This window comes from Pyrus communis, chromosome 3, assembly GCF_041283825.1.
Source record: "Pyrus communis isolate YQ-2024b chromosome 3, ASM4128382v1, whole genome shotgun sequence".
Taxonomy (NCBI): domain Eukaryota; kingdom Viridiplantae; phylum Streptophyta; class Magnoliopsida; order Rosales; family Rosaceae; genus Pyrus; species Pyrus communis.
In genome coordinates, this window is record NC_142567.1 from 5,080,817 (window position 1) to 5,094,371 (window position 13,555).

General features: G+C 35.6%; 1 protein-coding gene and 1 pseudogene across 2 annotated transcripts; one reads left to right on the plus strand and one right to left on the minus strand.

Moving 5' to 3' along the window:
- Positions 1-286: 286 nt before the first annotated feature.
- LOC137716496 (receptor-like protein 2 pseudogene) lies at positions 287-2,701 on the minus strand (annotated as a pseudogene). The gene has a single exon (XR_015960535.1). The product of XR_015960535.1 is annotated as a receptor-like protein 2 pseudogene (transcript).
- Positions 2,702-6,362: 3,661 nt separating this feature from the next.
- Positions 6,363-10,223, plus strand: LOC137716333 (uncharacterized). Its single transcript, XM_068455772.2, has 7 exons — positions 6,363-6,508; positions 6,623-6,793; positions 6,961-7,065; positions 7,186-7,236; positions 8,221-8,272; positions 9,441-9,624; positions 9,839-10,223. Exons 1-7 carry the CDS (start codon positions 6,449-6,451, stop codon positions 9,876-9,878), a joined length of 663 nt encoding a protein of 220 aa, XP_068311873.2. The 5' UTR covers positions 6,363-6,448; the 3' UTR covers positions 9,879-10,223.
- The last annotated feature ends 3,332 nt before the right edge of the window (positions 10,224-13,555 follow it).

The window sequence follows — 13,555 nt, forward strand, 5'->3', positions numbered from 1 at the left end:
CTACGTAACCATCATTAGACATCACTCTATTTTAGCTATACTTTTCCCAAAATTCAATGCTTTGTTCTTTTTTTCAATTACCTAACAAGAAAGGCATTAGTTTTTTTTTAATGTGGTTGTCTTCATCTAGGGCAAATTCACTAAAATTATGAGGTCTAGTCCTTTCATGGTGGTTTGAAATTTGTTGGTTTGTGATTGAGATTTTTTTGGTTTTGTTGGGAATTTTTGGGAATTTTTTCTAGCACTACACTTAGTAAGGGAAATAAACATTACCCCTCATAAAACAAGAAAAACAAAACAAAATAAACTATTAGAAATGAAGGGGGACATAAACCTTACAGTTCTTACAAAGGAAAATACAAGAAAAAAAAAAGAAGGGACATAGATCTAAAGCAAGAGGTATCTTCGGTATGAAAACAAAACCGATAAAAAAGTACAATTTAGTCTCCTCTAAGCCTTCTTTTCATCATGGTCATACGCACTGAAATCATGAAATAGAGCCTATCTTGTACATTGTCAAATAATTTAAAATATGAATATCTCCATATCTTCTTAACAATTAAAGAACCACACACTCCCGCAAAACCCTAGGATGAAACCTAGTGCAATGAATATATACAACCATGGAAAATCATGCTCATTGTCCACACCTTGGTTGTTCTTGCTATCTGCATCAATGTCCTTAATTGGTAGACACTCATTGTGAAGTGGAGAGCCACACAATTCTGAATTCCCCTCAAACGCAGAAGCATTGAAACTTTGAAGTTGAGTGCTTGTTGGGATTGGTCCTTCAAGATTATTGTATGAGACATTTAAATATTTTAAGAAATTAAGACTTGCCAATGACAAGGGGATGTTTCCAGACAAATGATTCATAGAGAGGCTCAAATTCTCTAGATTTTTGAGGTTGGATATTTGTTCTGGAATGTTGCCGGAAAAGTAGTTGCCAGCAAAATCCAAGTTGTGGAGAAGGTGCATTTGGCCGATCTCAGTAGGTATTCTACCATGAATGTGATTGAAAGATACAGATATTGTTGGTGGCCAGTTGGACAATCTTTGTGGGTAAGTTAGACCCGCATCCGTGTAGATAGGCAAGTCAATATAATCGTCTACTTGATCTGTGGTTGGTTCATGTACCAACCTTGGTAGTCCACAAAGTTCTTTTGGAAATTCACCAGAAATTTGGTTGTCTGCCAAGAACAAGAAGAAGAGTTTGGGAAGGGTCGCCAACGATCTAGGAATTGGCCCTGTAAGTCTACAACCTTTAAAAACCAAGATCCCTAAATTCTTGAGTTTCGATAACCATAAGGGCATTTGACCAGTGAGCTCACAGTAATAAAAGGTCAACGATTGAAGATTTTGGAACCCACCAAAATCAACCATGCCTTCATCAATTGGCATTTCCTCACCTTTGAATGAATATGCAATGATGAGTACTTGAAGACTTTTACAATGCATTAATATCTTCATCGCCCCAGTGATGTTGGTTAAGCCACCAAGTGAGAGAAAGGTCAAAGATTTCAATGAAAGAATTTCAGGTTGGATTTGTCCTTCTGTATTATTATTTGCAGTCAAACGAATAGCTTTTAGGGACTGGCATGAATAAAGGCTTGTTGGAAATGTACCAGTAAAGTCGTTTCGAACTAGGTCAAGTTTACTGAGCTGACTAAGTTTCGAGAAATTGACCATGGAGATATCTCCTTCCAAGTTGTTGGCAGCCATATGTATTTCTACAAGGTTCGTGCAATTCATCAACGATGGGGGCAAATAACCTTTGAAATGGTTAAAACCAAGAGCCAAGAGTTTCAATTTGGAGAGCTGTCCAAAATGGAGAGGGAGCACGCCACTCATTTGGTTAAAGGAGAGGTCAAGGATTGCAAGGTTACTGAGGTTGAAAATTTTCTCACTTATGGCTCCATGGAGTGAATTGGAAGGGAATGCAATTTCTTCTAGTTTGGTGGCATTGTAGATATCTTTCGGAAGTAACCCTGAGAGGTCATTGTAACCAGCACGAAAAATTTGCAGTTTTGAACACTCCCCGAGTCCAGGAGAAATGTTGCCATTGAATGCATTGAAGGAAAAATCCAACAACCTAATCAAGGGAGACGAATGAGAACATATAGAGGATGGGAACGAACCTGAAAAGGTATTGTTGTTGATGTTGAAACTAGTTAAATTACGAGCATGTTGAAAGAATAATGCTGAAACTGCACCATGGAAGCGATTGCTTGACAAATCCAACTTTTGGATATTGTGGGATGGCATAGAAAATGGTAGTTTTCCAGAAAGAAGATTAAAGCTCAAATCTAGGATCTCAAGATGAGTCAAAGGCAAAAAGAATTCAGTTTCAAGTGATCCAGAAAGTGAATTGTGAGAGAGATTTAATTGGATGAGGTGTGTGAGATTTCCAAGTGACAATGATGAGGGGAAAATAGCTCCTTTGAGACCTTTGGAGGATAAGAGCAAATGGGTGACCAAACCATCCTGATTACAAATGATGCCCTTCCATCGACAACAGTTAACTGAAGTCCAATTTAAAGGACGAGAAGATATGGTGGAGGCGAATGACAAAAGAGAGGCGTGCTCAATTTGGTTGCATGGATGAACACTTGTAGAGATGATGTGAGAGAATAAAAGTATGAGAAGGAAGCCATAAGCCATTGGGTTAGAAATTAAGCTGCTCTAGCATATATATGTTTCTTTATATTCAAAATTCTCAAAGTTTGGGTATATATAGAGCAACTAATTGCATACTTAATCCAAAGTTCGTTTCTGTCTTCTTCCTTTCAGCTTGAAAATGAATCATTAAAGCTCGAACAGGTTAAATTTTTACATATTGATTCCTTTTTCTTTTCAATTAAATGAGCTTCTGGTTAGAGTGTTTAATGAGTTTGGTATGTTTCAATTAAATGAGAATCTTCTAGCCTCTATATTCCTATATGTGGTAGAAAAATGAGTACGTCCATGATAAATTTTGATAGATCAAGGAATATTTTTAACCGTGGATATTTATTAGATACAAAAGTTGCGGACAACAATTCACATTACATTGAACTATAGCTAAAAAGTATATTGGCTTTGCACGTTTTATAGGCAAACTCATAATAGCTAAGCAGTTTTTATTGTGGAGCAAAACTTTAGGAATTGATCTAACTTGGATGTGTAATTGAGTTTATGCATTTTAATGATTAAACTGATAAATATTTCGACCACATGGATTTAATATCGTAGTATCTTTTAGCTTCTATATGCCACAAAAGTTGCGGACAAAAATTCACAATACAATGATACATAGAACTATGGATAAAAAGTATATCGCCCTTGCACATTTTATAGGTGAATAGTTAAGTAGTTTTTATTGTTGACCAAAATTTCGGGAATTGATCTAAGTTGAATGTGTAATTGAGCTTGTGCATTTTAATGATTAAATTCATAAATATGTCGACCACATATGAATTTAATATCATAATGTCTTTTAGCCTCTATATTGGTATTTGTGGCAAAAATATGTCGACCACATATGAATTTAATATCATAATGTCTTTTAGCCTTTATATTGGTATCTGTGGCAAAAATATGTCGACCACATATGAATTTTGTAGATCGATGAATATTTTCAATTTGGATATTTATTAGATACCATAAATTATAAGTCTATTCGCGAAAGTTTGAGTCAAGCTGAATAGTACTAATTAGTAATACAATTTGTGCATGATATTTGCTTATAACCAAGTCATCATGAAACATACACATTTGTCCCTTCATGCCACTTGGTTATAAGCAAACATCATGCACAAGTTGTTTACTAATTAGTACCATTCAACTTGGATCATGACCGTTTTCTTTTTGTTATTCACACGCCTAAGACATTGTAAGAAATCATGTTGATTATTCAAAACGAATCAACAATTAGTTGCACAGGGTCACACTCAATGATACTCCCAACTTGATAAAGAAAGAAGAAGAAAAAAGGAAGTCGACTTCCAAACTAAAATAAAATGTATATAAATATAGAAAATTGTTATTAGCACTCCAAAAATCTCATTTGGTACTCCAAACTTTCTATAATTAGAAAGAAAAATATCTTGACCGCATATGAATTTATATATTGTAATATCTTTTAGCCTCTATATTGGTATCTGTGGCAAAAAATGTGTACCTCCAGGAAAACATTTTGTAGATTGATGAATATTTTCAATTTGGGTATTTATTAGATACCATAAATTATACGTCTATTCGCGAAAGTCTGAATCAAGCTGAATGGTACTAATTAGTAATGCAACTTGTGCATGATATTTACTTATAACCAAGTGATGTTTGTTTGTAACCAAGTGGCATGAAGGAACAAATGTGTATGCTTCATGCATGACTTGGAATAGTAATAGTCGTTGCAAGATTTTACATCACTTTGTTTTTATTTTTAATATGTATATAAAGTCTTATTTGTATGGGAGTGCATTTTTGCTTACCATTCTCAAATTGTAATAATGCTCACCACTTTATTTATCACTTTTAGTTGAGTTTAATTAAATTTTGAGATTGTATCTATACACCATAGATCTCAAAATTTAAACTCATCTAATAATAATAAATAGAGTTGTAAGTATCAACATCACTTGACTTAACTCTACCTGACATTCGTTGAAGTCTTTGTGAAAAAAAGAAAAACAGAACGTACGTAAGGGCCAATGCAAGTTGATTGGCATGTGTGACTTTGCAAGCATGGTGACCTCTTCCTATTAAGATGAAAACTTCTAGCCTTTATATTCCTATCTGTGGTAGAAAAATGGGTACGTCCATGATAACTTTTGGTAGATGAATGAATATTTTTTACCGTGGATATTTATTAGATACAAAAGTTGCGGACAACAATTCACATTACATTGAACTATGGCTAAAAAGTATATCGCCTTTGCACGTTTTATAGGCAAACTCATAGCTAAGCAGTTCTTATTATGGAGCAAAACTTCGGGAATTGATCTAACTTGGATGTGTAATTGAATTTATGCATTTTAATGATTAAACTGATAAATATTTTGACCACATATGGATTTAATATCGTAGTATCTTTTAGCCTATATATGCCACTAAAGTTGCGGACAAAAATTCACAATACAATAATACATAGAATTGTGGATAAAAAGTATATCGCCCTTGCACATTTTATAGGTGAACTCATAGGTAAGCAGTTTTTATTGTTGACGAAAATTTTGGGAATTGATCTAAGTTGAATGTGTAATTGAGCTTCTGCATTTTAATGATTAAATTCATAAATATGTCGACCGCATATGAATTTAATATCATAATGTCTTTTAGCCTCTATATTGGTATATGTGGCAAAAAAATGGGTACCTCCATGAGAAAATTTTGTAGATCGATGAATATTTTCAATCTAGATATTTATTAGATACCATAAATTATAAGTCTATTCGCGAAAGTTTGAATCAAGCTGAATAGTACTAATTAGTAATACAACTTGTGCATGATATTTGCTTATAACCAAGTCATGCATGAAACATACACATTTGTCCCTTCATGCCACTTGGTTATAAGCAAACATCATGCACAAGTTGTTTACTAATTAGTACCATTCAACTTGGATCATGACCGTGTTCTTTATGTTATTCATACGCCCAAGATATTGTAAGAAATCATGTTGATTATTCAAAACGAATCAATAATTAGTTGCACAGGGTCACACTCAGTGATACTCTCAACTTGATAAAGAAAGGAAAAAAAAAAGAAAAAAAAAAAAAAAGGAAGTCGACTTCCAAACTAAAATAAAATGTATATAAATATAGAAAATTGTTATTAGCACTCTAAAAATCTTATTTGGCACTCCAAACTTTCTACAATTAGAAAAAAATACACTTGTGCGGAGTGTAGAATTAAGATTGTTGGAGTGCTAATAACAGTTCCCCAAATATATCTTAACAAATATTGTACGTGGCATTGACTTAGACTTTCGCAAATAGACTTACAATTTCTGGTATCTAATAAATATCCAGATTGAAAATATTCATTGATCTACAAAATTTTCTCATGAATGTACCATTTTTTTACCACAGATACCAATATAGAGGCTAAAAGACACTACAATATTAAATTCATATGCGATCGAGATATTTATGAATTTAATCATTAAAATGCATAAGCTCAATTATACATTCAAGTTAGATCAATTCCTGAAGTTTTGTGTATTTTAAGCATCCACAAATCTCACATCTTCCCAAGAGATTTCGAGGGAATTAAATTAAAATTTTATATGGAATCTCTATAAATCAATTGAACTTCATAAAAATCCATGGATTTATAAATCCATTAAAATATCTCAAATTCTCAAATGAATACATCCCCTAAAACTTCCAAGAAACAGCCAGCAACCAGTCCACACCAACGCCGCTCAACCACGGGCCTTCGCCTCCTCCACGAGCCATCGCCCTCCACAATGCCGTCATCCACTAGTCGCCGGCGGAAGTGGCCACCGCCGGGCACCGCCTATTTTGAGGTAAACTCCCAATTTTTCAGATTTAAATCTCTAATTGATCATTTAATATAAAACATTGTTCCGTCTACTGTTTCAAACATAAATTTTACACATTTTATGGGTGGGTGTATACAGAAGCCCACTTGTAGCCTTTTCTCAAGTGGCCCATTCAGTGTTGGGCTCGCAAATTTTTCGCATCTCCAAACGCAGCGTATCGCTTCTTCTTTTTCTTCTTCCAATTCACCACGCTCACTGCTGCAGCTGCCGGACCTCTCAAGGCGTCAGCTCTTGCCCCACTGGTTCAAGGTAAACACTATCCCCCCCTCTCTCTCCGTCACTCTCTAGGGTTTCTTCTGCAATTCTTACTTCGATTTCTCAAATTTTATATCATGATTCCTGAATTAATTGTTTTTTTTTTTTTTTTTTTTTCGTATTTGTGTGTGTATATATATACATATATATGCATATTATAGACGTATGCTATGGAGTCAAAAGAAGAAGAAGATTATGTATTGCTCGATCTCGATTCCGTTTCCTCGCAGTTTGAAATTCCACCAAACGCACCCTATTCTTTTTCCGTACGTTTTTTCTAATCTAAGTATCTCGTTGTTTTGTAACATTTTGCCCCGCAATTTTCAGCGTTCAAAACTCTTTTTTATGTGATGCCATTTTTAAAATCGAAATGTGTTGATTTGCAGGGTCTAAACACGGAGCATCCAGTATTGACTATAGGCGACAAACTCAAGTTGGTGAGTTTTAAGTTTTTAACAGCCTGAAGAAACGAAATTCTGTATCAAATTCGATCGTGTGGTTCTGTAATCTGTGATTCTGTGCCAATTCTTAACTTTTAAACTGCGTAAATTCGAATCTGTTTGTAAAACCGATATCATGTTTCTATGCAGTCAATGCCACATTTCCCCTTTTTCTTTTACCTTTAGCCGTTTTCGGACTTTGTAGGAGTGTTTAGGCTATGAAATTAGTTCATGTTGTTTTATGCAGCATATGAATTTGGTCTTAAGTTATGCCGGTTTATGTACCATTGGACGTCTTCCGTGGCAATGAAATGTTTTAACTCCAATCTTTGCACTGTTTACCGTGGTGAGGGTTTGGTGCTATCCTGGAACGGTTTGTGTGTTTTGTAGAAGAATTTGACTAAATTAATTTCCCTGAGAGTGGTTTTAGGCTTTTAGTTGATATCTAGTTAGCAGTCTTTTATGTAGACAATGTATGTGTGTAAAAACTACCATGGAGACTCTTAAATTGGAATGTGTTTGCTTTGCACCTTTTTCCATTTTGTTTTACCTTTCGTGTCTTTCGGACTTGTTTGCAGCATCAAGCCTATGAAATTCTCATGTTGTTTTACGCAGCATATGAAACGCCTTCAAATCGGCCTCACTCTTTAAAACATTGGCATTGAATGCTTTAGTGGAAATTGAATGTTTTAACCCCGATCTTCCTACTGTTTATCTTGCTGAGGGTTTGGTGCTGTCCTGGCACTTTGTATTGTTTACAACTAGTGATACTTTGCAGTAGTTTTTTTGTTATTCAGTACTTGCTGTAATTCCCACTTTGATTTTCTCTTTTGAGCCTTGTATGCTGTTTCATCATTTTTATTAGTAATTGGTGTTTTATACTTGGAAGAACTAGGGCAAGTTCTGCGTCACTAGAAAGGCTTGGAGGTTGAAGTTGTGGGCTGACATGATTTCTTTTCACTAATTCTTTTTTTCCTACAGATAGGAGAATATCAAGAAACGATTGGAACATGCCTTATATTCAAAGAAGAAGGTAAATTACATCTCTCTCACACTCAGAATACACCCGTAAGAAACTATGTCTGGAAAACTGCCTTTTAAACATTTACCGTACCGTATATTTTCGGATCAAGATGTTTGGATCCCTCTTTAAATTAGGGTCCTCTCGTTCTGCAAGTAAATTGAGGGCTTCCTCATTCTTTGTTCCTTCTCTACTTTGTTACGATTCTATTCTTCTCCAACTGAGCTAAGGAGTTCAAAGTTCTTTCCAATTCAAGGATCTACTTTCATTTGAGGCTGTGTAATGTGAAAATATTGGTTAAAGTTCATTAGCATCAAGAGGTGCACATCATAGGTAATGAATTTCGCCTTTTGAGTTGTGACTACTTCCATTGCAGGTGTTTTAGTAGAGAAATTATATTCACACACCTCAACTTACTTCTCCCACACCATTTTAATTTTATAATATTTTATATACATCAATAACACTTGATAGAAAAATATTAAAAAATTAAAAAAGTGTGGGGAAAGTAATTTGGGGTGTGTGATTATAATCTTCCATTTAGTATTCATTGTTGACTTGCATGGCTCTTAAACCGGTACATGCTTTGATAAGAGTGTGAGGGACTAGAATAGATATTGAAAGGTGATCTTGATTTTTGATATAGATTATAGAAAACTTAGGTTATACCACTTCCCTTCCCCTATGGAAGGTTGGGCTTCGACGCTAGTACAGCACTACCCAACTTGAAGCACCTCGCTATGACTTTTAGTCAGGTTGAATACGAATATGGGGCAAATCCTGACCTAGATGAACTCGCACCAAGATCCAGATTCCATTTAGGTCTCTATAGATATACCATTGGAAATCGTTATTAATCCGGAATCTGTTACTGGATAACAACCACCACACCCCCCCCCCCCCCCCCAACTCCTCCTTTTCTCCCCAAGACCTTTCGCCTCACTATGTATTTTCATGGGGCACAGAATTTTCCTTCAAATGAAAAGAATGGTCTTATTGTTGCGGAAGGTGGTTATGAGCATGACGGCCAAAGCCAGTCATAACCCTTCTTTTATGTTTCTCAATCAATTAATCAGTAAAAAGAACCCGCCTATCAACTTGTATTGTTTCATTTATTTACTTTTTGTATCTGCCTGCATCAATAACACCTTATCTTGTACTAAAGCAAGCCCTATTGCAGATGCTAGCCCTGCGGTTCATGAAGAAATGGGACCATCAGAAGCAAACCTTTTTGCAGGCAAATGCATAATGGATCCAAATCAATCTCCAAGCAAGCAAGTAAAACCAGTTACGAGCCTTCAAAGGATTTTAAAATTTAGACTGGCACCCAATCTCGAGTCTCATGATCCACCTGAACAGTCTCGGTAAGCAAAGTTTACGAGTTTTTTGTTACAAGACCACTGAATTACAAATCTGATTTCTGAATTCCTTAGTCGACGCCTAAAGTGTATACTTCTATATATTTCTTCACCCTTCTCTTCTTTATCATAAGATTTACCTCTCGTTAATGAACAATAAGCATCTATATTTTATTATTAGCATATTCCCTGGTTTTTTTTTTTTTTTTTAAAATGCCAGGGATCCGGTGCTACATACAGTGCAATCAGTGGCCGAATGACCAAGATTGGAATCCTTAGTCGACACTAGCTTATTCCCTCGTTATAGCAGGATTACTTGCATGCTAAGCTAAAAGCCGAATGCTGTTGTAGAGCCCTTTCGGATCGTTTTTCGGTTAGACGCTTTCTTTTCCTTTTGACTTGGCTGGCACCAATAGCTCCAGAGAAAATTAGAAAGAGAATCACTGATTCGTTAAGGCTTCACATTTGGATGCCTTCAAACTATAAAATTGTATCTTGCTTTTGTATACGGTTTCCCATGACGCGTCCACCACTACCTTGGTGGAGTTGACACGAATGTAATACGGGACATGTTAATATGTATTTGAAAGTGATTTCCACACCCACTTTTGAAAGTGATATAATTCATATGTCGTTACCTTCTTGTGACCTAAATTGAATTGAAGGAGAGCGAGAGAGGGTGCGGGCAGAGAGAAGAAAATGAGGTGTGGTTCGAGTCCCTGCAGGTGACGAGCATGCCGTGGCACTTGATTCCAATGGATTTTTTAGTCTCCAAACGAAAGATACTTTCGATGTTTTATTGTTTAGCTGACATGCATTTGAATTCTAACAAAAAAATGTTGTAACTTTCTGTATAGAAATTGCTGGTATATACTCGGGGTAAACGGTAGTGTGGTGCATTAGGCCACGGGAATGAGATTGACAAGACTACCCCATAACTCTTGACCAAGCTCAAAAGCCACCCCGCTGTGCAGGTTTGGGTTTTTTCATTCATTTCATCATTTCTTATAAAATTATGTTAGCGTCGGGATTACGCTAGCATCAACCGAACAATGTTTACAAAACTGCTGATATGTTGAGTTGAGTCACAATGAATAAGTGAAATATTGTCAGTGCACGGCTGATGGTAACATAATTTTTATGTCTTAGACTGCAAGGATCTGCGGTCGGCAGCGATGATGGATGTAACATAATTCTTGGTCCATTTGTAGCCTTGTCGGTAACATGAAAAAATCACAAGAATCATACCTGTGGGGGTGACAATATTTGTTTGAATGGACTTTCTAAGCATAGTCACATCTTTTGGATTTTTGTTTTAAAATAGAAAGGATGCAAATTTAGTTAGCAGTCCATGTCAACATTTATTATATAGTGGTGCTATTTACATTTTATTTATTTATTTTCTACACAGCTTGTTAATTTCTGTTATTGATCATTTTTAATTCATTCAATCCGACGGTCAAAATTTGAAACGGGTGTGTAAATGTAAAAAGAAGTGAGTGGATAACATCCACCCTTGTGTACTATAAGACACTACCTACTTTGTACTTGCCAACTTTCATCAAACTCTACTGAAATGTAATATTCAAAGAAGTATTTACATGGAACAGTTCATCGACACATGATATCTCATGACAATGAACTAGTTCCATGTAAGTTACTTTTGTAATAGTTATGATCTTTTATGTTGGTGTTTTAATATCAATTGCCTTCTAAATTGGGACGTTGGAAGCAGAGTGAAATGAAAGCCCATCATTCAAATGATGTGCCTTCACTGTGATGTTTTCTACCCTTGCTACAAAATCAGTATAATGTTGTAAATAGGTTAAGGAGTAGTTGGAAGTTTGTAAGAGGAAGAAATAATTGGAGCCTTGGTTTTGAACTTTAGCTTAATTGGAGTTTTGATCTTTGAACGAAAAAATCGTAAGAACTGATTCTTAAGTTTATCATAAACGTAATGCGGTTACCTTTTAATGTGAATAAAACTTTTAATGAATTTACCTAAAATAACCATTGCTTCACGTTGTGATAAGTTAAAGCACCACATATTTTTAGTTTAGGTACAAAGATCAAATTTGGCCAAAATTTAGGGACTATGCTAAACGGGTTGGCTGAGAGAAAGTATAAGCATATTGTTCAAACTGCTCTTACTATGTTACAAACTGCAAATTTGCCTTCTAAATTCTGGACCTTTGCCTGTCAAACAGCAGTTTACTTAATAAACAGAATGCCATCTCCTGTTATTCATAATAACTCTCCATTTGAACAATTATATTATGTAATCCCAGATATCCATCATCTTCGAGTCTTTGGTTGTTCTTGTTTTCCATTGTTAAAACCTTATAACAGCAACAAGTTCCAACCTAGGTCTACTAAGTGTATATTTTTGGGATATGCCTTGAACTACAAGGGGTACATTTGCAATGATCCTAGTCATGAGAAAACCTATATATCCAGGCATGTTATTTTTAATGAAAAAGATTTTCCATATGCCACAATGGTTTTCAAACCTATGTTTTCTGTGTCACAACCATCTCAATCTATTGTTAGCTATTCTTCTGTGCTTCCTAATCTTGCTAATATCTTGGTTACCTTTTCAACATCATGTCCATCACCTCAATAATCTAATACGCACCCTTCTCAGCCTAATATACATTCTTCACCTCAACCACTGTTTCAACCAATACCATAATCCACAAACTCACCTGCTTCTCAATCCATTGTTGCTCAAGATTCTTATGTGGTACCTGAATATAGCTCAGAAACCTTGCCAGTGGTTCATGATATTCCACCAATGAATCTGCACCCCATGTAGACATGATCTAAAAGTGGGATCATAAAGAAGAAAGTTTTCTTAGCTTCTGTTCATAGTGCAGTTGAGGTTGATTTAACAACAATTGAACCATCCACTTATAAGTCAGCTTTAAAAGTTCCAGTTTGGTATAGTGCAATGCAAGAAGAGATTGAAGCTTTGCATTCACAGAATACATGGAGTTTGGTTGATCTGCCACCTAATAAGAATTTAGTTGGCTGTAAATGGGTGTTTAAAGTGAAAAGGAATGTTGATGGGAGCATTGCCGGACATAAGGCTTGGTTGGTAGCAAAGGGGTTTAGCCAAGAACAAGGATTGGATTATGGGGAAACTTTTAGTCATGTGGTAAAGCCTACCACTGTACGATTGGTTCTTGCTCTTGCTGCATAGTTTAATTGGTCATTAAGACAACTTGATGTTAAAAATGCATTTCTTCATGGCATTTTAAATGAAGAGGTGTACATGTCCCAACCTCCCGGGTTTGAAGATTCTAGATATCCTTACTTAGTGTGCAAGTTACACAAGTCTCTTTATGGTTTAAAACAAGCTCCACGGGCTTAGAATGATCGATTTACTCAGTTTTTACCTCAGTTGGGTTTCAACAATACTTATTCTGATTCTTCACTGTTTGTTAAGTATGTTGGTGTTGAAATTGTGATACTTTTGTTATATGTTGATGATATAATCATCACTGGAAGTGCAGCTGCAACAATTCAACAAGTTATTGCACAGTTAACTAAAGAATTTGAGCTTAAGGATCTTGGTCCTTTACACTTTTTCTTGGGTATTCAGATCACAAGAACTGCCTCTGGTTTATTTCTATCTCAAGAGAAGTACATTCAAGACTTGTTGAAGAAATCTGAAATGTTGGATTCCAAACCTGCAGTCATTCCTTGTTTGCCTTACAATAGGCTTCTTAAGGATGATGGACAACCTTTTAACAATCCAGCACTATATAGAAGTATCGTTGGGGCCTTGTAGTATCTTGTATTTACTAGGCCTGACATTGCCTTTTCGGTTCCTCAAGTTAGCCAGTTTATGCAGGTTCCAATGATATCTCACTTCACTGCAGTTAAAAGAATATTACGAAATCTTAAGGGTTCTCTAACTCATGGCATTAGTTAC

Coding starts and splice junctions, on each gene's coding strand:
- LOC137716333 (XM_068455772.2), top strand. CDS start 6,449: ATGCCGTCATCCACTAGTCGCCGGCGGAAGTGGCCACCGCCGGGCACC. Junction 7,237..8,220: donor TAGGCGACAAACTCAAGTTG/GTGAGTTTTAAG, acceptor TTTTTCCTACAG/ATAGGAGAATATCAAGAAAC. Junction 8,273..9,440: donor CCTTATATTCAAAGAAGAAG/GTAAATTACATC, acceptor GCCCTATTGCAG/ATGCTAGCCCTGCGGTTCAT.